General features: G+C 46.9%; 1 protein-coding gene across 1 annotated transcript; it reads right to left on the minus strand.

Moving 5' to 3' along the window:
• Window positions 1-662: 662 nt before the first annotated feature.
• On the minus strand, window positions 663-24,023 carry yap1 (Yes1 associated transcriptional regulator). Its single transcript, XM_068745415.1, has 8 exons — window positions 23,376-24,023; window positions 20,264-20,499; window positions 11,693-11,811; window positions 10,946-11,059; window positions 5,849-6,018; window positions 3,000-3,127; window positions 1,058-1,170; window positions 663-898 (listed from the first exon to the last, which is right to left on the minus strand). Exons 1-8 carry the CDS (start codon window positions 23,574-23,576, stop codon window positions 663-665), a joined length of 1,317 nt encoding a protein of 438 aa, XP_068601516.1. The 5' UTR covers window positions 23,577-24,023.
• Between the last annotated feature and the right edge of the window lie 1,943 nt (window positions 24,024-25,966).

The raw sequence follows: 25,966 nt of genomic DNA on the forward strand, positions 1-25,966 counted from the left end.
CTTGCTGGCACAGCCAAGCAGCAACGTAGTCGGCCCCAAACCCCTCCCTCCCCTCCGACGTGTCTAAACCGGGCCTCACATCACCTCTTCCTCCAAATCAGTATTGTTCATCACGCTCCAAATACATCATTTTTGGTTTCTTAGGCTTGTTGAAAATAAAGAAAAAAAGATTTTCAGACAAAAGGAAAAAGATTTTCCACACAAGGCCAAATATAAAAGCCACCAAGTCAGATGCAATAGTCCCGAAAGCAATTCTGGTCGATGCTGCTCCGCTTTATCTTGCATGAAAGAGACTCCAGGCAATAACCGATGACGGCAGCCCTTGCAGGCAAGAACGTGCATCTAAAATCCTGAATGAGAGGAGCGCCAGGGGAAGGAGTCCCCCCCCCCGTGGCCTCAGATTCACTGACAGACCGGTGAAAGATTTGGGGACCCTTGTGAAAATGTCTATTCATGGGCCAGCCTTGAAGACACAGACAAAGTAAAGAGATAACAGACCAGTGAGAAGAACACTGCCCCCCCAGTACGGTGGCCTCGACATGCCAAGACAGAAGCAGAAGTCCAGAGACGCTTGAAATGCCGTGTGATAGCATCCATGAATCCTTCGGCAGCAGTTCCGGGTGTGTGGAGGAGAGAAGTCAGGAGCGTCCAGCTCTGATGCTCTACAACCATGTGAGGAAGCTCTCTTTGTCAATCTTGGTAGCTGCCAGCACCGACTCCATGTCATTGAGGATGTCGGAGCTCAGGGCCTCTTGCAGACTGGGCATCAGCTCTTCGCCCTCCACCACCATGCTCTCGCCCTCGAGGGTGCCCAGGTCTACATCCGTTCCTGGAATGGCATCCAGGTAGTCAGGGAAACGGCTCGGCTGCGTTCCCATGGAAGGAGGAAGAGGGTCCCCTAATGAGCACACAATGAATACACTTATTGATGAAGCGAGCAAGAGAATGGCAAAGACTGGCGAATCAAAAAGGACTCCGATCAATACGTCGGATCCATGCATACGACATGAACGAGCTCTCTAAGAGGAGCCCGTGGCCAGTTTGCCGCCAGCCTCACCAGTGTCCATCTCATCCACACTGTTGAGGAAGTCGTCTGGAGTGCGAGGAACGCTGTAGCTGCTCATACTCAGACCGCTGTCGGTGCTCTCGTCCCTGGAGTGATATGTTCCGCTGAAGACACCGAGAGAGAGAGAGAGAGGAACCGGGGTTAGAAACTCTGGAACTGCACACAAACACTATTAAATGTGGTGATTTCTGTTAAACTGTTACAGAAATGTCAAGCTTTTGGTCTCAGGAGAGGATTTGGATGACCTCAATGCCACAGATGAACCCCCCCCCCCCCCCCCCACTCCCCACTCTATGCAGAATATATGAAAAAGAGCAGCAACAGAGAGACAAAGAGGCAGAGAGAAGACATTTGACAAGCCTATACTAATTAGCAGAGGAAAATATGTAGGCAGAGTATGGCAGAGGCAGGATGAATGAGACTATTGTAAAGGCAGGGGAGCGGAGGCAACGGGGGGGGGGGGGGGGGGGGGGGGGGTTGGGGAGAGATTAGGTCGGCCTATCTACTGACTAGACCACATGTTCTCATGGCCTGCTTGCTATTCAGCCCTTTCCTCGCTTCCTTCGCACACAGGAAAACCGGAGGCGAGGCCTCATTTCTGAAAGGGGCTCACGATCAATTTTGATCAGACGTATGACTTAAAAGCAGGAAACGTAGTAATTCAGAGAACCTTACTTTGATGTGGAAGCAATCCGAGCGCCGAGCAAAGTTCAGGCTTGAATGAAATGATTTAGGATAAATTTAGGAGGCAAATGCGATGAGGCCTGAGCTCAGAGGAATGTGACAGGAATGACCACTTACAGGGTCCGTAAAGCTTTCTGCTGGACCATTTGTTTTATTTTATATCTGCTGCCGCTCTGTTTTTCTGCACTCGTTCGGTGCCGTGTTGATAAACCCCCCAAAGCTTTGCGTTTCAGCGTCAGCGAGGCCTTTGGCTCAGCCATTATTAGAATGTGCTGCCTGCCTTGACACGTCTTCCAGGAAGTTTGATTTTCTCTTTCGAGCCATGACTTCCAGCCTAAATCCTAATTTGTGCTGGCCTCACGAGGGCAAATCACACGACAACATATACATGAGACGGAGGTACGCGAGTTAGAAATGGTTTATGAAAGGTTCCCTCCATCCACCTTCCCGTGGACCAGAAGACTCAACCGTTTCGTCCACAGCTGCTTTATCCACCTCGAGGGTCACAGGTCAGCTGGAGCCGAGTCCAGCTGACTACAGGCGAGAGGCAGGATACACACCACACGTGTGTCGCCAGCGCATAGTGGGGCCACACACACACAGACAAGACGACAAGACAACCACGCACACACGCACACACACACACACACCTTCGGACATTATTATGAGTGATCAGTTTACCCAAGTTACAGGTTTTTTTTTGGAGGTGACAGGAGAAACCCAGTCTTCACATGTTGCTGTGATGCAACCGCGCTACCCACTACGCCACCGTGCGGCATGTTTTATGCCACGTTCTTAGACACAATCAAAAAAAGATCAGAAGACTAAATTAAATCTCAAATGCAGGGAAGAATCACCCCGTCAGTCCGTAGTCACATCTACCTTCAGTGGATCGGATTGTATTTCTTCCATCATTGAATTTGTATCCACACACACACACACACACACACACACACACAATTTATGTTGCAAGTCGTACACCAGAGGTCATCATTGTGCAGTCGACTCTGGCACAGGCCTGCTGGTCCCGATGAGTCACCACCATGTGAAGAGGGTTAAGCCAAAGACTGTTCCTGTGTTTTTCCCTGCTTATGTAACTCAGTCGTTATCAGGGCTGAAACTGAAATGTTACACAGTGCACAGATCCAGCATATCAGGTCCGATGAGGAGCCGAGCACAAGGATGAACTCGCACCCACGCAAGCAGCTGCTCCTCTGAGAACAAACCCTGATTTCTGTACCAAACCAACCTGTTTAGGAACGGGTCGGAGCTGTTGGCAGTCATGGTCCGAGCATCTTGGGCCATAGGGGAGGAAACGGGGTTCGTGCCACCATCTTGATCCATATTGGTAGGCAGCTGATTCCTCAGAGCGAGCTCCTGTGAACATGAAAGCACAAATCCCATGAGCCACACAGCGAGCCCCACCCTTAAACTCACAAGCTAATTGCACACGGCTTCGGCTTCACAGAAACATGTCAGCGCTGCCTCACGTCCTGTTGCTCCGCAGTCGCTGTACTAAAAGTTAAATTAAGCACTTACACACCGTGTTCTCCACTTCTTCCCATGCACGGTGTCGGCTTACGTGGGGGAGGCCACCCACGACAGCTGGAGACAATTGTTTTCTGCACGTGCTCCATCAGAGCGAAGGGTACAAAGTCGTGTTGGTCTTTTTTTAGGGGGGGGGGGGGAGACACGTTGCCCTCGAGCAAAACAAGGGTCACCGACGACAACAGGAAGCAACCGAAGTGAGTAAGAGTATAAAACTGTTGCTCGACACCCTAAGAGGTGGCTAGAATCTTTAATTGCTTGTGGTTGAGGAGAAATGGACATTATGTTCTGAGGATAAGAAGTCCTTGATAAAGTAACGAGTCTTTTTCTTCCCTCTTTCTTCCATTTTTTCTGGTTTATTTCAGTTTTATTAGAAGAAGAACTCAAAGGCGTTTCCGTCTCGAATAACACTCGTCCCAGAATCCCATCCACACATTGTAAACAATCTGGGTTTGATTTACAGGGATTATCAGGGCTGTGTACGTCAACAACCTTCATGGCTTTTTACTGGCTCTCTGTGCGTGTCTGAGCAGCGTCTGAGCAGCGTCAGCGCTCGACTGCCGCCAGCACGTTGCGTACTTTAATGGTCATCATACTTCTCGCCATGTGGAATAGATTTGGATGTTACTGCCCCAAAGTTGAACTCCCAACACAACGACACATCCTCCTCGAAGGGACAATCTACTATAAGCAGGCTTCATTATATTTATAATGTTGGGGTTACTGGAATCTAGTCAACGGTTTTAGAGTCACTCGTCTAATGGAGTCTGGTACACAATATAATCTCCTCGTATTTTATTTCCCACAAAGCTCCATTAGGTTGGCAGCTCATGAGACCGTCATCATAACTAACATTTTTATTTGTAGCTTTCTTGGAATCTGAATCTAGCATTAAATATACATTTGAATACCGACCAGGAAATAAAATTATATAAACTTCTTGAGAAAGATGTGGAAAATATGAAATAGAAGTGCTGGAACAGCCTGATTACACAAACAAACAAATAGGACTTTAAAAAGGAAGATACCAATTGAAGACGTAACATCGTCAAGAGGTCATGATCCTCCAGCAGAATCCTCTGTGGTCACCAGGTCTCTTTCTAGCCTCTTACCAACAAAGGAAGGAATCATTTTGGTGTTTTCGAATTCCATTTTGCTAAAAAACAGGGGTGCCTTTTGTTTTGTTTGTTTGCTTTGAAAACGTTCTGGTTTACCGAGTTCACACTTTTGAAATGATCCCTGCTTACATTTGATCTGAAAACTGCCGGAGCAGTGATTGGTGTTGTAATATTTCTAAATCAACATTGAATAAGACCACAGTTGTGAAGCAGCAAATCTACATTGGAGGAGTGTTCATAAACCCAACAGAGTTGATAGATGAGTTTGCGGCACAAGCAAAACAGTCCTACAGTAGGACAGTCCGGCAGTGCTTCTAGTTTGGCATAGATCAGGCATGGGCAAACTACGGCCCGCGGGCCATATATGGCCCCGTTGGGCTTTTTAATCCGCCCCACCAAACCTGTCCAAATTAAATAATTAAATTACATTTTATTATAATTAAAGCTCATTCATTTTACCCTTTCCCTGTAATTTGTACAATGAGCCGTGCATATCCTTGCTTTGCTACATGTAAAAGGCCAGATCCTTTCATGTCATTTATATTGGTAATAATATAACCACAAACACTCCATCCATCTGTGCCCTCTGTCAAATTTTAGAACCCATTGTGGCCTGCGAGTCAAAAACATTTTCCCACCCCTAGCATAGACTGTGATGTCATCCTTTTTTATGAGAGTTGAGTTTTGACCATTTGCATAGAGTGGCATTCTGAAAATATTCCCTTCAAGGCTGCGACCAAAGGTTGCCATTTTCAGGCTCCAAATGGAATTCTAATGCAACCAAAGTTTGCAGCTTTGAGTGAAACAGTAAAAAGGCCCACAGAAAGCAGACAAGTCAACTACTTAATCATGGCGGTCAGTTTAGTCCCTCATGCCATCCCTTTCCTTCCACAGCCTGGTGTGTGTGTGTGTGTACATTCAGGTTAGTGCTTACCCTGACCTTTAGGCAACCTACGCAGACAACATAGTAAACAAAGTTGCCAGCACCCTGATTCACAATCATGACGCTCCGTTCATGGTGTTATGACACTGCCTTGAGTAAACCGCTGGACGCGGATGCGCCGCCCTGTGTGGGCGGTGCAGTGACACATCAGCATTAGGAAGTAATAAAGTTACCACATATGACTCATGAGACGTGATTGCATGGTGGTCGACAATAAAGACTGATCAAAGAGAATCTAGTTGCATCCATAGATGAGTGTCGAGTCATATTTAAAGGCGTATCCCATTTTACAGCACAAGAGAACTTTTGGAGCCCACAGAATATCGGGGCAGTTACCAGTCCATGTCTTAGAGCTACACCGAAAGACACAAACCCAAACTATCGACCTTGCACCCATTTTAATGCGGATAAGCCATTACTCCCCGAGGCCTCAGCACTTATCAAAAAGCCTGTGATTATTATGAGATGCTTTGAGTCATGACTCCCGACCTGTGGTCTCTGCCGAAGAAGCTCCTGTTGCTTCAGTCTCAGCCGCTCCTTCTCGATCTGCTGCAGCCTCATCTGATTGTTGCCTCCCATGACTCCACTGTGGGTGCTCGGGGGCAGTTGCCCTCCCTGCTTCACGGGTGCGCTCTGCGTGATCCGCTGCTGGTTCAAGGCTGAAAGACACAGAAAGCAGCGCAGATCAGTTACAACTGTCAGAGGAATATGTAATGCTTATTTAAACACCCGCAGATATATCGTATTTATACAAGTTGTCTGAAATGAGGGCTTTAGATCAACTAGAAAGTTCAGTTCAGCAAAAAAAAAAATCCCCTTCTGTGTTGAGATGTCAAATCCCAACAGCAGAAATTACTTTGGGCATTAGGTGCCATGCCCCCCCCCCTTTTTTTTTTATTCTGTGCACCCATTCTGCGCAGGGATCACATAGCTGCTACTTTATCAGTGGAAATTTTTTTTATAATTGATGTATACTTTCACCGAAACTACAAACACACCGTGCCTCTGCAGCTGCTGTGATTCTGCTCTGCTGTGTAACAAGACCAACAACTTGGGTATTTATTTATTTTCTGCAAGCTGAACTCCAAGAGTGGATCCAGTGCAGCAGGTTGTGTAGGAAGAGGGAAGTCGCAACACAAGTTTTCCACACAGCAACCGAAGGGTTTGTCAGGTCCTGTAAGACCTGATCCCCTCCCACTCACCGACTAAGGCAGGCTTTGTTATTTGTGTACATTGCATTATTTCTGACTGATCCCTTTCATTGTGTGTTTTGTTTCCTCCTCAACAAATCAGTTTATCCCTATAAAACGACTGCCTGATATGGTCCTCTTAATCCAATTTAACAGATGCATTATGTGCACATTTTAAAAACATCCGGTTTGGCAAACACCGGGCCACCGGATATTTTTATTCTTCATTATGTTTGTTGTGGTTTTAACAGCAACAAAAATGGCATCAACTAATAAAAACGGAAAGAAAATATCAAAGAATGAAAGGTTTTCCACAACAAGTAGTTTCTGTCTATCCATTGAAGAATTTCAGGGACTCTTGCTGCACAGTACAGTTACAGTTATAAAGCTTAAAACGTGCACTGAACATGTTTTTGTGTCATTAATATCAATAATCTGTGGATTTCATTGCATGCTAGAGGACATTTAATTGTATTAAACAGGTCTTAAACATGTGGGGGTTTTTTAACCATTCATGTTCTAATCAGTAAATAATTGTATTTATAGTTTATGTGCATCATAAAAAGTTTTATTGATTCTTCACAAATCTCCAGGACTCTATTATTAACTTTATTCATATACTACTTTCACCAAACATACGTAATCATGTTGCACCACTTCCTGTCAACATTATCGAAGCATGCATGCAGACGCCTCATCCACCATTAAATGTTGGATATACGTACCTTACGCAAGGACTTCAATGCATGCATGCAAATTAGGCAACAAGTAGTATCACAGTAAGAGGTGCAAAAGAACGAAACCAATGAGGAGAGGCGTTTTCTTATGCGTTTGAAGGACCAACCAAAACAAAACCTTGACAGGGTCACAATTTTTATGCGGGGCGGCCTCTCTGTGCCGTTCTGCCCGCCCCGGCACCTTTTCTCATCACCATTCAATCACTGTCTGTTTACACTGCCTCAGGATCTGAATGAGCCACGGCTAGGGGCTCTCCCTGGGAGGGTCTGGAGGACATGCCCTGCACCCCCCCCCCCCCCCCCCAGCCCCCCCATCTCCTCTCTCTGTCAGCCCCACCCCAACACACAGCACATAAACATGTAATCAGAGCCATGGAGCCGCCTTTTTCTCTCTCCCTCTCTCCCACACACATTGAGAGAAGCCATGGGAGAGTGTGTTAAATCTCCCTGGTTCTTATCTTCAGCAGATACTGAGGCCTTTTGTGGCTCGTTCACTCCAACATCAAGGCACTATCAGCCGTTTTAAAGGCAAAGGTGCTGCAAACGGGCTGCAGCTGTAGCTTTGTTGAGTCTGAGTTCCGGAGATACATAAAGGAAATGTAAAGGGAGGCATAGAATGAAAGCAATCGTGTATCAGTGAGGAAGACGTCTACAGAGACCTTCTATTGGTGAATGCAGTCTTACAGTTTCTCCCTGGCTCGCCACCGTCAAGGCCTCTCTCACAGACCAAACAGCTAATAGTAGCCAATGTTACTGGATGAACTATGCACAAACAATGAGCATATCAAAGCAAGGAATTGCATCTGTGAGGAGTGAAGGACATGTTCGGTTCATGGCCGGTATTAAAGCACAAAGAGGGCAGAAGGTGTGTGTGTGAGTGTGTGTTTTCAGAGGGGTAGTTGAAGGCATGCAGCAGCAGCACACACAGGCAGTGAAACTGGTGGGCCAAGTAGATAGGAAACAAGTTAACGCCGTCTGCCTTTTGTCTTTTTCACGCACTCCTGCAACACAACGAACCAGCAACACTGTCCTGTTATCATACCACCACACTGGCAGAGATATTTCACCACCAAGATCACCTGGGGCAGGTAGGGTTGAGGGTGTGCAAGCAGTGGGAAATTCTCTATGTGACCAGGGCACAGTACCATCAAAGGCTTTGTAAATATTTTCCTGCTGTTGGTGTAACTGCCCCCCCCCCCCCCCAAAGTTCTCCTGGGACGGTTTTGTGTTTCTAGGATTGAGATAAGAGATGTTGAGAAAATCTGAATGTGACACAAACGCTTTTCTTTATCTTGTGCAGGAGTATAGTCTGAGCAAAGCTAGCCTGACCCGAGTCTGGACAGCAAGGAAACGTTCACAATGAAAGCAGTAAAAAAAAAAAAACAGCGTGGTAGCCCATCTGAGACAGTGGCTCTGAGGAACAGACAGGAGGCGGAGCTGGAAGTGGCGGAGATGAAGATGCAGAGGACTTCTCCTTGTGAGTGACCAGACTGGATAGGATTAGAAATGAGACAATCAAAGGGACAGTGAAGGTTAAACGTTTTGGACATAAGGCCAAAGACGTCAGACTTTTATGGTTTGGACATGTCCAAAGGAGAGACAGGGACTATATCGGTAGAAGGATGCCAAGGATGGAGCTGCCAGGGAACAGGGCTAGAGGTCGACCCAGGAGGAGATGCATGGACGTCGTGAGGGAGGACATGAGAGTGGCTGGTGTTGGGGAGGACGATGCAAAGGACAGGGTGAAGTGGAGAACGTTAATTTGCTGTGGTGACACCTCAAGTAACAAGCCAAAAGTACAGGAGTAGTAGTAGTATTACAGTTGTGCATTATGAGTAGCTCATGGCTCATCATTTAATAAGAAGCCAACATTTCCAATAAGTATTATGACAGCAGAAAGACAAATCATCAAGCCATAACTTAACCGCTTCGCATTAAGATATGAAGGCCTCTTAGTAATCTACCTTTAGTGCATTTGTTTTCCTTGTTGCTCATCCACAGCACATCCACACAGGCCAGCCCATGACTGAGCCCCATCACAGACCACTCCTGGCATGTTCCCTGTTGACCTCCGCTTCGGATAAAGAGGACGTATGCTTATCCCATCGACATTTTCCCTCTGTTCCTGTTCCTCTGTGTTCTTTCTTCCCCTTTTGCATTACCTCTCTCTGCTCCCCTACCCCCCCTCTCACATTGGAGGTCTTTGACTAAAAAGGTCTGGAACAGATTAAGAGTTGGACCACAGAATAAAGAGGCCTGGCGGAGATTCAAGTCTGTCTGCAGCTAGGGCAGAATTGGGCTGTGCCTGTTCTGGGCCTCACGCAAGGGAAAGCCAGCCGGCAACAACCCCTCAGTTAAAGGCGCTCTGCTGCTTTTCTTCTCAAAGCTCAAATTAGCCTTCATTATCAAAGCAGCCGGCTTATGATTCCGGACCTACATAGCTGCACTGGAGATATTTCTGAAGCTGAAGAACAAAAAAGGGAAAAACGGGAATAGAAAAATGCCGTTAAAAATAAAAGTAGGCATTTCTTCAAACACGAAGCCACACTTTTATCAATATCAAATAGTTTGAGGTGGAGCAACAATCTAAATGATCAAAAGGTTCAACAGCAGATTGATCAACATTACAGTTTGTGGAGGTTAAAAATAGGGCCCTCGAGAGTTTTGTAAGCGCAGAAATTAATTATCTGATGTGGTACAAACGTTTCAGTTCGATTACGCATCATGAGTTAATGACTCCCTGCCGCTCCACTCGCTCTCAAGAGGCCCAGCAGGCTTTGTGCGTTCAAGACTAAGAAATCTTCAAAGAGGTATGATGATCAGAGCTGCCATCTCTCCCCAGCTGCACCACTGCTGTTAGTTTTGAACGTTCCTGCCCACCGTCAGAGCGGGACACACGATTGCTTACAATTTAAGCACCCAGACTCGATAAAAAAAACCCAAAAGCAACACTAACATTTAACAGGATAAAGCCCAGCACGCTGATTCACACATGTTGCCTTTGTGAACCAGAGTGACTTTCCCTGGGGAATGCTGCTGTAATGAAGGGATGGCGCCTGAAGCATGAATGAGTCAGAGCGACATAAGCAGGAGCCTTCTCCTCTGGACATCTCCATGCTGCTGGGGTGGGGGGGGGGGGGGGGGGGGGGGATTAGCTCATTCCTACGGCCACAGAGAAATCTCCACACATGTATGTTGCCTTGTCACTAATTTACCAACACTGGCCACCACACACAGTCAAACTTTAGCTTGGCCTGGAGGGGGCTTAATGACCAACTCAGCTGCTGCTCCAACACTAAAATGGCTGACAAAAGGTTAGCTACAGATTTTCAGGGAGGCGGGGGGCGGGGGGTTTGACTGTCTAACACCCTCGGCTATGACTAGTCACTCAGAAGCAATGTTGTGCACCAAGATGAACAATGAATCACACGGAACTGAACTCATTGTTACAATCTCAGAGACAAATCGTAAGGATTAGTCCCAGAAAGAATTTCATTTGGGTCACAATAATAATCTCTTTTCTGCAGAGGCACTTCCTGCCATAAGACACTTGGTGGAAAACAGAAGTATTCAGTTAACTTTATTTTGGAAATATAACACTTTTTTTTTTTTTTAGTTAAATCAAGATCTGAAGTAATTGCTCTCTAAATCAAACTCACCAAAGCGTGGGTCCAGTCGTGGGTCGAGCCATGAGGTGGTCTTGTTCTTGTGGTTGATGTAGTAAATTTCTCCCTCTGATGTAATAGCTTGCTCCCAGCCATCAGGGAGGGGACCTGAGGGATGACATGCAAAAGGAACATTGATAGTCCTATCACTGCATGATTTTTAAAAGATTTTTCTTTACAGGCATAATTGTGCAACATTCCTCAATTACAATATAGAATTGGGTAAAAATTAAAAGTACCGGTAGTTGGATAGATTTACTTATTTTAGAAGGATAGTCTGATGTGGCCATGCAGAGACAAATGGGAGCACAATATTCTTCATCTTTCACTATACAATAAGTGTCAGTCGACTGTCACTGATAAGAAAGCCAGCTTTCCAACATTGTTTTTGCAGGATGCCAGGCAGAGCCGTGACGACTTGAAAATACAGAGAGACTTCACCTGTAAAACTCCGTAATCTGTGACTCACTGTGCTCCCAAACATGTCAGACAGGACCTGTCACGTTCTACTTAAGAGTCTTACCTCACCTAGGGCAAATTCCAACTGCATGGACAGAACCGATGCACACAGAGATTTGGTGAAATGGAATAACTAAACTAGACAGCTTCAGACTTGTATTGGATTTTGTCTGACCTTAAAATGTCCAGAAATAACCTCAGAGAAATGTAAACACAACCTGATGAAGTAAGGCAAGTCATCTGCTGCTCCGATAGAAAACAAAATGTGAAATGTAAACGTACCATTGGCTGGGTTCATTATGTTCTGTTGCTGTACTGGCACAGAATTGGCCGGGGTAGCCTGGTTCATCTGGAGCAGGGCCTTGCGAGGATCCTGCCAAGTGGTGGTCTGGTCGATGTGGCTGCAAGGAGACAACAGAGCAGAAATATTCAGGAAACCTACAATCAAACAATGTGTTTCATACAGTAATGAGCACAAAGTTCAAACCGGGGTCAGTATCTGTGCACGGCAGCCGCTCGCGTACAGGAACTGATGACTCAGAACAGTTTCAACAAGGTCTTTAATGAAAACTGGATTTAACTCCCGCTTTCTGTAAACGATGACTCTTTCAGGAAGCCAATCTCAGCTGCGTCTTCTTGGACACACAATTCAATCTTAGTTTGGGCTGAATTTATTTCATTTTCTCTCCTTTTTGGAGTCAAGAAGCCGAAAACGCACCTTGAAAAGTTGAGTTAAGATGATACCCAAATGTGGACAGCTAAAATTATTTAAGTTAAATGTCTCTTAGTAAGTTGAACACTTCTATGAAGCAAATGTCGATTGGTTTCAAACAACTATTGTATCCTCAAACAATGTTGCTCAATCTTTTTGTGGCCGGGACAGGAGCGGGGACTGGGGGAGGGGGACATTGTGTTCCTAGTCTGTGAAGGCATTGATAATTAGTGCTTTGTTGGGACTTGTTGCTTGATTAAGATGGAAAGCTAATACAGGAAGCCCTCCTCTTCTAAGCGGGACCCTCTCTATTGAGGGAGGGTCAGTCTCAGGGCTCAACGCAGGGGGTCCTTTTTCCTGGAAGTGGCTCGGACACTATGGAGTGTCAGGGGTTTTAACAATCTGGCGCCACATTTACAAAGCTTTCACCTGCTTGACAAAAGCACAGACTGAGCTACGACATAAAACCCCACTACTCACTGATCCTTTTTGTTTTGGTTTTTGAAACAACAAAATGGAAAAGACCCCTTTAGAAGACCGCCATACGCCAACATTTATTGTGTTTATGCAACACACAACTGTTTAATTATATAGCTGTGGATACATAATCTTAATACACAAAAAAATAAAGAGTGCATTTAAAGTGCAATTAGATATTACTTTCAGTAATTTGTGCCCTGTAATAACCATGTTCAGGATGTTTTTCCACCCACTGTGATTATTTACAACTCGCTGTTTATTTTTATCCAATAGTGCCACTACCTCAGATATTTTGAACAGCTGGCTGAAGTGAGAGATTCAGAGAGTTTCTCTTGGCCTCTGCCGTGATCCCTGCCCGCCCGTCTGCTCTCTATCCCAGACCAGAGTAAGAGGCCCTGACTCAGCACTCCACTCCCCCCTCCCACACACAATGCAACCCATTTTGAAGCCCCCTCTTGTTTATGCTTTAGTGATCAAAGGAGCTGCCAAATCCCCTGCCGAACCCCCCCTCACCCCCCCAACCCTCACCACCACACAAACACCACAAACCCTGCAAAATGGCTGCAACTGCTCAGGTTGAAGGGGGCCCCTTGAGAAAGAGGGGTCAAAGGGAGTGGGGTAAGACAACTATAGGAGAAAGAAGAAGAAAAAAGAGTGAAAGAAAAAAAACTTCCACGGAAGTATTCTCTCTGAATTCCATTGGCTGTACAAGTTGCTGTGGTTCTGTTATACTGCAAGCACCCTCCCTGCCCCCTTTTTGCTGCTTCCTTCCCACTCTGGAAACTATGACATGTATAATAGAGGGAAGGGAGAACAGGGGAGGAGACTGGGAGAGGAGAAGTGGAATAGGGGAAGGGGGGGCTTATCATAAATGAGAGGCCTGCACATCCTGGTACAACAATGCCAAAGAGAGAAGAGTGGAAAACATTAATCGAAATATACAAGATACAACAATCTGAGATCTGATTATGTTCTTCTCTTCCCTAATTTTTAGCCAATTCTCAGCATGGATAAAGTACAAATATTGGATTTTCTATCAAAGCTTTTTAGCACCAACCACAAACAAAGATTCATTTTAAAACGCAGGACATTATAATCAAAATTCCCAAGGTGAAAGCTTCCCCATTAACACAATGCAGTTTTCAAAGTGCACGTACGTGAGAACACAGAACTGGTAAATGAGTTACCAAGAGCAAGTAATCAATTATCAGGCTTTAAAACTAAAAGATAATCCATTCTCTCAACCTTCCCAACACTCTGTATCACCAGGGCTATATTCGACTTCCTGGAGAAGAAACATAAAACAAAATATCATGCCAACTGCTGGGATGCCTGAAGGCCACCAGTTGCCGTTATAGGAATTGCTGATGATCTGCATCCTCCATGGTCACAACTGCTCAATGTTGTCTTTACATGTCTCTGACACCATAGCAAGCTCAGCAGGACAGCAACCACACTCAACACAGTTGTGTGGAAATAGCGCACTGCTTGTTGACCATGCCTTCTCGACATTACTGTTATTAGATTCTTAATTCCTCCTCCTTGAGCTGCCACCTTATTGTGGTGGAGGGGTTTGCATGTCTAAATGATTCTAGAAGCTCAGTTGTCGGGGTCTTTATGGCCCTGGTAGGGTCACCCATGACAAACCGATCTTAGATGAGGGACCAGACAAAGGGTAGCTTACAAACCCCTTGATAGAAATAAATGGTCCTTAGTTTCCTTCGCACAGACGCAGATCACCGGGGCCCACTACCGGAGCCAGGCTTGGAGCACGATGGCGAGCGCCTGGTGGCCGAGCCTCACCAATGGGGCCCGGCCGGGCACAGCCCAAAGAGGCAACGTGGGGCCTCCTTCCAGTGGGCTCGCCACCCATAGGAGGGACCGAAGGGGTCAGGTGCTCTGTAAATTGGGTGGCACCCTTTTTGGAGTCTGTGGAGTCCAGTACCCTGTACTGGAGAGTGCTCCTTCTGGGGATTCCCTCGTTCTATTGGGGGAATTCAACTCTCACATTGGCAATGACAGTGACAGTGAGACCTATAGAGGCGTGATTCGGAGGAATGGCCCTCTGAATCTGTACCCAAGTGGTGTTTTGTTATTGGACTTCTGTACTCGTCACAGATTGTCCATAACAAACAGCATGCTCAAGCATAATGGCACTTGGCACCAGGACACCCTAGGCCGCAGTTCGAGGATCGACTTTGTAGTTGAATCTCGTGCTGCAATGATTAATCGATTAAATCGAGTAATTAGATAAGGAAAAAGCTTTGAATTCAATTATGTTGCCTCGACGATTCGTTTAATCAGTGTTGCGCGTTAAAATCACTCATAAACTGCTGGCACGTAGTACCTGGAACTTAAGCGAAGCCCGAGCATGTCCATGGGAAAGCCAGAGCAGGGCAAGCAGTGTGAACACAGTACCGTGTGGCGGCAAGGAGGATGGAGAAAGATGGAGAAAAGAAGGCCAATGAAGGAGAGAGTTTCAACTGTGTGTGTATTTCAACTCTTTCACACAGCCTCCCCGGTAAGGTCTATTCAGGGGTACTGGAGAGGAGGGTCTGTCGGATAGTCGAATCAGGGATCCAGGAGGAGAAATGTGCTTTTCGACCTGGCCGTGGAACTGTGGACCAGCTCTACACCCTCGGCAGGGTACTTGAGGGTGCATGGGAGTTTGCCCAACACTTGGAGAAGGCATTCACCCTTGTCCCTGGGGGAGTCCTGGGGGGATTCTTCAGGAGTATGGGGTATCGGACCCCTGATATGGGCCATCTGTTCCCTATATTCTTCTTCCGGTCTTTGATGTGGGCATTTTCGTTCGGCTCTTGCCTGCATGCCCCCCCCCCCCCCCCCATCTGTTGCAATCTCTGTCTCGTCTCGTCTGTCTGATGACTTTTTTCCTTGAACTCACTGGTTGCTGGGTTCTTAGCTAAAATCATGGAATTGATTAATTTGTCTCTTAGTGCAACTGATCACATTTTGGCTACACCATCAATGCCTGGGATAAATGGATGGCTGTCTGTCTCACGGTCCAATCTGTGGACAATGTAGAAGGCATGTGGCTCGTTGGCTTGTTGTTGGCTGGGCATCTGCTAATTGGGAAGGAAGTTGCCCTGGTGTACCGGAAAGTCTCCAAGACAGCGGCTTCCGAAGTTCTTGATAAATTGGTCATGGATCGAAAAGTGTTCTTCGGGGCTTTGGGGGACCGTGTGGTGGCCTGACTCGAGGACCTCAAGCTGTGAGCTCAGGGATCAATCCACGGAGGACCGGCAGAAAATGGATACCATCTTGCAACAGCAAAGAGAACTGTATTGGCAGATCTCCGGACTTGGAACTGGCTTAGATGGACCGAAGTCTCGCCTTGGCTCCCGAACTGAGGAATAACTAAGTACCAACTGACTATTTGGATTAAGCTAAATTATTTTGTTTCAGCTGAATATTGGAATTATTTCTGTTCTCCAGTCCTCCCCCCCTTCCGCCACCCCTCCTTTCCCCTCTGAGAGAGTGCAGAGAGAGAGACCCCACAGACAAGTTTACAAATGCTAAAAATGGGACCTCAGGCCACAGCGGCTCCACCCAGGGAGTATATGCATGGATGGTGGGTGAAGTCGATAACTAAAGAGCACAGTGAGGGAGGCCAAACGCAATCAGGCCTTTAAGACGAGGATGACCACCGCCACACTGGTTGATTGGAGATGCCTGGCTGCGTCTCTATCAGCAGGACATCATTAAGAGAGATTATAGGGGCAACCTCTCTGACCCCATTGGGGCTTTAAATTTCCCTTTGAAGAATAACTTGTATCATTATACCTCAGAGTGGTGAACAGTTCACAAAATACCAGGACAGAGTGCAGCACTGGAAGGTTTATTTAAAGAGCCATTTCCTAATTGAATTAAGTGATACTTTACAAAGGTGGGTTTTCTTCTAAAGAAAATTTAAAAGCATTTCAAAACTAATGAATGTGACTTAAATGGGCAAATAAATTGCACTTGTAAAATTAGTTCTAATGTATGGATGCAAGAACTGACAACATATATACAAAAATGTTTTGAATTTGAGTTTCAAATACTATTAATTTCCCATAAAATGCTACGGTCTGAGTCTTTTGGAACCTGAGAGGGTCCACTTCTCAGATACTACATCTCTGTAGAGATGCCCTTAGTGACAGTATAGGCATTGGTGTCTAGAACAGAGGTGTTACATCAAGACTTTGGTAAACACTTGTCTGACTTTCTCACAGTCCCATTTGTGTACTGAGCTGACCGGCCCCAGCTGAACAGGAACGGCCTTGTCTGTGTGTGGTCAATAAACCAAAAGTTTGTCAAACACAAAGTTGTTCCAAATGAGGACTTCACACAGTCTGCAGCCCAGTCTTCCCAGCACCATTTCTGAATGAACGAGTGGCCACCATTCTCAACTGCTTTATTCTAAATCCAATTTGAGTATACTTACAATTTACTCACTTGATGCTAAAAATACTCATATATGATGTTCACATAAAAAAACATTTATCAGAGCAGTGTCATCCAAGCCTCAATTAAACACAATTTCAGATAAAAGGACCATAAAACATGTTTGATTTTTAAATAATTTACATTTTAAATACACTTTGAGCGCATATTTACTTATACTATACATACATATACATATATATCTCAATACCATCTGAATTGAATATCGTACTACCAATATTCAGGAAACATTTGAAGTTGTAATCTGAAGGTAGATTATCAATTGTTGTCTTTCTGCTTGTTTGGTTTCATGGCAAATGAAAAATAATATTAATGATCATTTGAAATACAGAAGATACCATTCCAGCTACAGGCGACATTTTTATCAATTACAGAATCACTGTTATGTCAGCAACTGTGATTGTGGGAACACAAGCCCATCAAAACAGTTTAAAATCCATCCAGACAAAAGTGTCCATCAACACATGGCTCTACCTGCCCCTGAGGGTAGACAATAGCAACCCCCCCCCCCAAAGCTTTTCTCTGCTTCGGGGTGAATTCCCACGGACTAAAAGCCCATTCACAGCTGCATTTAATAAGCGGCCGGAAACAGTGATTACCCCTCCTGCTTTACCGGTGTGTCTAAATTAGAAACCTTCATTAGTTTATGACCCAGCCCTGGAGACTGGCCACACCCCCGTCCGAGCGCCATGCAAGGTGACCCAACCTCCCTGCCCCTGCTGTAATAAATCAAAGACCTCAGCAAACTGCTGGAAGAAAGGGGAGGAAAGGTCAACAGACTTTGTTGACATTCTCCTCGGCCTTTCACGGTGCAAGATCTCTGTTTTTCATGTAAAAGCAGAAACCAACTAGATTTTTTGCAAAACGATTGCTCATATTATAATTGAATGTTTAGCATGATTTCACAGAGCCTGATGTGATGTCCGAACATTTGTAGGTCCACGAAAATTTAAACAATTATTGTTCAGAAATGATTTTTTAAAAAATGAAGAAAGAAATTGGGGGGGCTCAATATTCAAATGGTTTACAAGTTGTTATTCCTAAAAAAAACGGTTTCAAAACTCTGACTGACAGGAGCTGAATATTTCAGATGCGAAGAACGCAGTCGAGCTTTTAAAGCCGCTGTCCTCCCCTCACCATCTTTAAATTTCATATCAACAATTTGTCTATTTTGGGAAGGCTCACATGAGACACCACAAGGCCTGAAGTCTGAATATAGATCGCCGTTTCTCTGCTGGACAAAGGGAGGGTTGGTTTCTCTTAGCCCTTCTTACAGTCACCTCCACATGGCTGCCACTGACACAAAAGAGGCACCACCACAGTGCCAAATCCCACAGGAGTGGGGACATCTACATCTGAGCAGCTGCTGTGAATCATAGAGGCCAATTATAATGATCCAAGAGTACTAGTACACAACAGCGAGGGGAGGACGTTATTCTTTTAAAAAGAAAAACTTCCACCCCGAGCTGATGTAATTTTAAAGGACAACAGCAGTCATCTGAGTGAAATGTGAGGCCCCCACACTGTGCTCAGCGCCGAGCTGGTGACGGGCTCCCAACCCCCTCCAGTCCACCCACACACTCTCTCATGCTCTGCTTCACTCTTTCTACAACATGTCTCAGTCAAGACAACTCCTGTTTATAAATAGGGGAGTGTCTTTTCCAGCAGCTCTGCTGAGGCCGCCTGTATTCCAGATCAAATATCTGCACTTTGATGTGCAGCGTACGGGACAGGCCGCCTTGAGCTTTCCTTACTTCAAAACAAATGCTGAGTATTACTCTTTGGACGCTTGTCCAACATGACAGTTTGAAAGAAATTTCTAAATAAATTGGATTTTTGTTTTCTACATTCCATGTTGAGATTACTTTTTTTTTTTACACTCTTTGATATGTATGATTTGCACTTTTTGTATTGTCATATCTACATATAAAGGCTTTTATAAAAAATATATATATATATCTACATTGGTTTGTTCCTTCTATCAAGCAATACATACATTTTTGGGGGAATCACGATTGACAGCTTTATGTTGTTTTATGTCACATGTTGTAGGCAAAAATGTTGCTTCTCACAATTTATCAACTGGCAATTACTTTAAAAAGTAATCCTGCAGGATGTGAGGACCCCGCAGTCCTCGGCCGTCTTCAGTACAAAAAGCAGAACAACAACAAATACAAACAAACAAACAAACCCTGCTGAACACATTCAATAAATACCATGTTCCAGCAAAACTACTAGAAACCGAACAAATTATAAATTATGTATGATTGCATTTCAGTTTGGAAAGCCTGGTATTGTGAAACGAATGACTTAATAGCCTGGAGGGGCATTAGTTGGGGCAGTTTGAGACCAAGTTCCGCTGAGAGAAAAGCATTTTCTACCCCCAGCACTGCTGTACAATTTAGAAGAGTGTCTTCTAATAGCAGATGTTCTCCAGATGTGAGTCCTTAAAACATCTGGCACTGAAAGTCTTTTTTTTTTTGCTGGAAATGTCGTAGCCGGAACATCAACAAAATGGCTAGATATTTATATTAATTGTTGACAAGGATATGACTTATGAATAATTCATCCATCTTTTTTTTTTTTTTACAGAAGAAGAGGCATTCAAAGACTTAAAAAAAAACAGAAGTATTGGAGAATAAAAAAAGAAAAGCTTCACAACCCAAAAAGCTAAAAGGGTTTTGTTACACCCACTGCCTATCGTTTAAAACGCTGACTTTGCATCGCGGCTGTGGAAGTTATTTACTGGTTACTCGATGAATTTCGCAGCGTTGCCTGTCCTCTGCCGTGGGACAGCTACAATGGTCCATTGTTTCTACTGAAACCTGAGACCAATACGAGAAGCACTGCATACAGCAGGCCATCAGAAGCCTTCTCTTATTCGTAGAGGCCACCAAACTTAATAGCATACAATCTGACTGTTGCCTCTTTTTTTTGGGGGGGGGGGGGGTACACTGGCCAGTATTGTGCACTGCAGTAACATTGCAACATGTTTGTCAGCATAATGTACTCTGAACAGACCTGAAGTACGAGAATACCTGCGCATATCTTGCCCAATACGGACAGATTGTAACACGAAGGCGACCATCTTTCTATACAGCGATTACATCTACATCCACTTTCAAAGCCCATTTCCTAAACCCATTTTCTCTGACTTGCAAACTTCCCATACCGGTTATTATTAGCGTACTTACTTCAGGAAATATCTCTGGCCAGAGGGGGTCTTGGCCATCTCCCACCCCGGAGGCAAGGGCACATCGTCGGGAATCTCGTACGAAGACTGACGGAGATGCTGGGGGGGTGCGCCTGCTGGGGGCATGCCTGAGAGGGAGCCACCAGAAACAGCCCCCAGCTGCAGGGAGGCTGGGGAGGAGTGTGCACGGACATGGTGCGGCGTGAGCGCTCCGCCGCTCCCAGCATCCGTGCTGGCCTGCGTGCAGGTAGGCAGAGAATCAGTTGTGAAAATGCATTGATTGAAATAAAACCAAGGACTTTCTGTTGGAGTTCTTGTGAACTATTATGTGCGTCCACTAGATCACCTCCATCTTTATGCCAGAAAGTTATTGGACTCCGCTGCACATCAACGCATGCGCACTGGCGGAAAAAAAATACAGACCACAACCAAAAGCTGTGGGAGACCATGGGGGGGGGATCAATTAAAAGGATCAATTCTACACTGGCAAGATTTTGGCTACACTGCATTGGATAATGGCTCAACTTTATGCCCACATGGTTGCTACCTTCACATATCTTTCCATCATGGCCTCATGAAAACATCAAACCTGTGAGAGCCAAACTTTTCAGCGTGGGCTCAGACACCGCTGCGTTCTAAACGAATAAAAAAATATCAATATCTGATCCCAAACAGATTCATCTTCATATTCTGAGGACCAAACTAAAGGCTTTGGACCACATCCGGACACCGATTCCACACAGTTTGAATCTGCTTCATTGCGTTTAGGGGTAAAGAGTAACGGGACACTTCATTTACAAACAACCGGTCCTAGAAATGTGCTGCAGTTTATTAGGAGAACACCCAAACATCCAGGTTCACTGAGCAGCAGGGGTGTCTGGGAAGGGGCAGGGGGAACGGGGCAGGGGGAACGGGGCAGGGGGGAACGGGGCAGGGGGGAACAGGGCAGGGGGGAACAGGGCAGGGGGGAACAGGGCAGGAGGAACAGGGCAGGAGGAACAGGGCAGGGGGGAACAGGGCAGGGGGGAACAGGGCAGGGGGGAACAGGGCAGGGGGGAACAGGGCAGGGGGGAACAGGGCAGGAGGAACAGGGCAGGAGGAACAGGGCAGGAGGAACAGGGCAGGAGGAACAGGGCAGGAGGAACAGGGCAGTGGGGAACAGGGCAGTGGGGAACAGGGCAGTGGGGAACAGGGCAGGGGGGAACAGGGCAGGGGGGAACAGGGCAGGGGGGAACAGGGCAGGGGGGAACAGGGCAGGGGGGAACAGGGCAGGGGGAACAGGACAGGGGGGAACAGGGCAGGGGGGAACAGGGCAGGGGGAACAGGGCAGGGGGAACAGGACAGGGGGGAACAGGGCAGGAGGAACAGGGCAGGAGGAACAGGGCAGGGGGGAACAGGGCAGGAGGAACAGGGCAGGGGGGAACAGGGCAGGGGGGAACAGGGCAGGGGGGAACAGGGCAGGAGGAACAGGGCAGGAGGAACAGGGCAGGAGGAACAGGGCAGGAGGAACAGGGCAGGAGGAACAGGGCAGTGGGGAACAGGGCAGTGGGGAACAGGGCAGTGGGGAACAGGGCAGGGGGGAACAGGGCAGGGGGGAACAGGGCAGGAGGAACAGGGCAGGAGGAACAGGGCAGGAGGAACAGGGCAGTGGGGAACAGGGCAGTGGGGAACAGGGCAGGAGGAACAGGGCAGGAGGAACAGGGCAGGAGGAACAGGGCAGTGGGGAACAGGGCAGGGGGAACAGGGCAGGAGGAACAGGGCAGGAGGAACAGGGCAGGAGGAACAGGGCAGGAGGAACAGGGCAGTGGGGAACAGGGCAGTGGGGAACAGGGCAGGGGGAACAGGGCAGGAGGAACAGGGCAGGAGGAACAGGGCAGGAGGAACAGGGCAGTGGGGAACAGGGCAGTGGGGAACAGGGCAGGGGGAACAGGGCAGGGGGGAACAGGGCAGGGGGGAACAGGGCAGGAGGAACAGGGCAGGAGGAACAGGGCAGGGGGGAACAGGGCAGGAGGAACAGGGCAGGAGGAACAGGGCAGGGGGGAACAGGGCAGGAGGAACAGGGCAGGAGGAACAGGGCAGGGGGGAACAGGGCAGGAGGAACAGGGCAGGGGGGAACAGGGCAGGGGGAACAGGGCAGGGGGGAACAGGGCAGGGGGGAACAGGGCAGGGGGGAACAGGGCAGGGGGGAACAGGGCAGGAGGAACAGGGCAGGAGGAACAGGGCAGGGGGGAACAGGGCAGGAGGAACAGGGCAGGAGGAACAGGGCAGGGGGGAACAGGGCAGGAGGAACAGGGCAGGAGGAACAGGGCAGGGGGGAACAGGGCAGGGGGAACAGGGCAGTGGGGAACAGGGCAGGGGGGAACAGGGCAGGGGGGAACAGGACAGGGGGAACAGGACAGGGGGGAACAGGACAGGGGGGAACAGGGCAGGGGGGAACAGGGCAGGGGGAACAGGACAGGGGGGAACAGGGCAGGAGGAACAGGGCAGGAGGAACAGGGCAGGGGGGAACAGGGCAGGAGGAACAGGGCAGGAGGAACAGGGCAGGAGGAACAGGGCAGGGGGGAACAGGGCAGGGGGAACAGGACAGGGGGAACAGGACAGGGGGGAACAGGGCAGGGGGGAACAGGGCAGGGGGAACAGGACAGGGGGGAACAGGGCAGGAGGAACAGGGCAGGAGGAACAGGGCAGGGGGGAACAGGGCAGGAGGAACAGGGCAGGGGGGAACAGGGCAGGGGGGAACAGGGCAGGAGGAACAGGGCAGGAGGAACAGGGCAGGAGGAACAGGGCAGGAGGAACAGGGCAGGAGGAACAGGGCAGTGGGGAACAGGGCAGTGGGGAACAGGGCAGGGGGAACAGGGCAGGGGGGAACAGGGCAGGAGGGAACAGGGCAGGGGGAACAGGGCAGGGGGGAACAGGGCAGGGGGGAACAGGGCAGGAGGAACAGGGCAGGAGGAACAGGGCAGGGGGGAACAGGGCAGGAGGAACAGGGCAGGAGGAACAGGGCAGGGGGGAACAGGGCAGGAGGAACAGGGCAGGAGGAACAGGGCAGGGGGGAACAGGGCAGGGGGAACAGGGCAGGGGGAACAGGGCAGGGGGGAACGGGGCAGGCTTACTTGTCTGGAATGGGACTTTGGTTCTGGAGGTTTGAAGAAGGAGTCTGGCAGCTTCCTCATCCTCATCGGTACCGACGGCGGAACGATGGTATTTTTCGGGTTCATCACGGCGTTAAAAAGCGCCTCCAGGTCGGTCTCGGAGTCCCCCCGTACGTGCACGATTTGGTGTCCGGCAGGAGGGTTATGCTGGCTCGGATCCATCGTCCCAAAATTAACTTTGTGGTTCCGAAAAAGTAACGTTCAGAAGCTTACACAGTTCACACAGCGGGACAGAAAGGAAATATCGACAAACTCAGTGTCAGATATCCGGAGTCATTCTAAAAGTTCAGCGACGACGACTTTTCTTTCTTCTAAAGTTTGTTAACTGTTGAAATCACAGGCGGAAAACGGCGTTTTCCGGTTATTCCTGCTGGCATACTTGGGAATTCAGCAAAGCATATCTAACTCACACTGAAATCTGTGTTGTCGTCCGGTCCAAACTTAAAAAAAAAAAAAAAACCGCAGACGCAGCTTTAAAAAAAAAAAAAAAGAGGAGAAAAGAACACAACAAACTCTTGGCTCGAAGAGTTACACCTTTTCTGAACCTCGACTAAGTTGCAAAACTCACTAAATTATTCTTTCAGGGAAGAATCATTGTTCGCGAAACAAATCTCCGCACTTCACTTGCTAGAAAAAAAAAAAAAAACTTTTGCTCCAGACGGGTCTAAACTTTGGGCAGGACATCAAACTTTATGACTCACGGGACGTCTGCTCCAGGGGCGGGGCTTCGCCTCAATTGGGACGGGAGCGTTTAAAGGTACAGTCAGTGTGGCCCGGGGGGGCCCGGGGGGGGCCGTGGGGGGGGGGGGGGGCCCAGAAGGGCACGAGCCGCGTTACAGGCGTTACATAAACACATGAAAGTACTGTTAAAGAAATAACAAAAACACATCTAAGTCCACTAACATTTAATGTGTCAGGATTTTGAATTATCTTGTGGTTTATTCTTTTCGATTGTTTATGTATTTATTTATTTATTACTGCCTCATGGAAAGTAGATCCATGCAGTTCCCACAATTGTTATGCTAATGAGGCCCTCTTCTATTGATAAATCATTTTATGGATGTGAGGCTCTGTTTCAGCTCTGTTTCCCATACATCAACTGAATGAATTATTATAAAGCCCTGTTAAACACCCACAGCCCACAGACACTGTGCAGCTCTGACGCCAGTCACAGACACAAACGGAGTACACACTACATCTCAATGTTGATTTGTTCATTTATTATGGTTTGTGTATGTATGTATGTATGAATGCATTTGTGTTTTAATGTCTGCGCAAACGGCTGCATCATGATTGTGAATCGATGCCACACATTTTGACGCATTCTGTGCAAGCATGCTGCCACTCAAGATATGTTCCCTGATTGAATGTGTTGAATTGTTTTATGAGAGAGCACAACAAAACAATTGTTTTTTCAATAAAGTTTTGACTTAGGCCATGACTCAATATTCAATGTTTTTCCTAGTAGAAAGTATGTGCAATGGTCGTGCAGATACTTTGCAGGGATGGAAACCTATTACTTGTTCATTTGTGCATGTGCACTCAGATCGTTTTCACTCACTGATACAATGACGGGTGGATTAATGAAAACACAAAACACACAAAACGTATCTGTTGTGTATATAATCAGAGACAACTATGATTTTTGATTCAGTAATACTTGTATTTCTTTGATATTGGTTCATCCTTTGCTTTCCTCATGGAGAAAAATGCATCAACAGCCTTTCTCCATCTGAGCCTGTTTTGGGCCATGTGTTGAGCCTTGCCTCAAATCAGATCCAGCTCCTACATCTTGGTGGTCACAGATTCCCAACCAGGTTGTTTTGAGCCAAGCTCCGTTTTCCATACAATATGTCTCAGCACTATTTTAGGCATGTTCAGACCAAGCCATTGCATGTGTGTATGATCTCCTACTCAGACTCTGGCTCTTACTCTTCATGCACTGTTCCTCATTTGAGATCTTTTCAGACAGGGAGATGCAAAACACTGTACCACTAATTTTGACCCACACAGGAGAACATGCTTGACAGTGGATTTTTTGCCCATTGGATTAAAAGTGAAACCAATCTTTTGTACATTATAGTATCTCTTTGCACAAAACTCATCAAAAGATGTCTGATGCTGCAGGCTCAATTGTCCGCTTAAGCTAAGAACATTTCTATGTTTATTCCTTTTCTCAATTTTGGTGTGAGATAATCAGGATCTTTTTTTACGCCACCTCATTGAAACATTCATCCCAGCACATACTGACAGTTTCATCACAAGTCAGAGTCTTTTTCTTAAACTGACTTTGGGCTTCCTCTGCCTTACAGCAAGTCCTAACAGGCTGTCTGAGGTGCAAAACTAGACATGCTGGTGAAGGCGGGGCTACATAAATCACATCAATTCCTTCTGCTTTTTGTCCCAGATGCACCTATAGAGATAAACATGTATTTATGACTTAGTAAAGGACTAAACCAAACCTAGATACTTTGCACTACTGGGGTTCCTTTAATATATTAAAGGAAATATATTAAAGCAAGAGAAAAGTTTGGGTTGACGCAATTGCAGCA

Source organism: Brachionichthys hirsutus, chromosome 11, assembly GCF_040956055.1.
Source record: "Brachionichthys hirsutus isolate HB-005 chromosome 11, CSIRO-AGI_Bhir_v1, whole genome shotgun sequence".
NCBI classification, from domain to species: domain Eukaryota; kingdom Metazoa; phylum Chordata; class Actinopteri; order Lophiiformes; family Brachionichthyidae; genus Brachionichthys; species Brachionichthys hirsutus.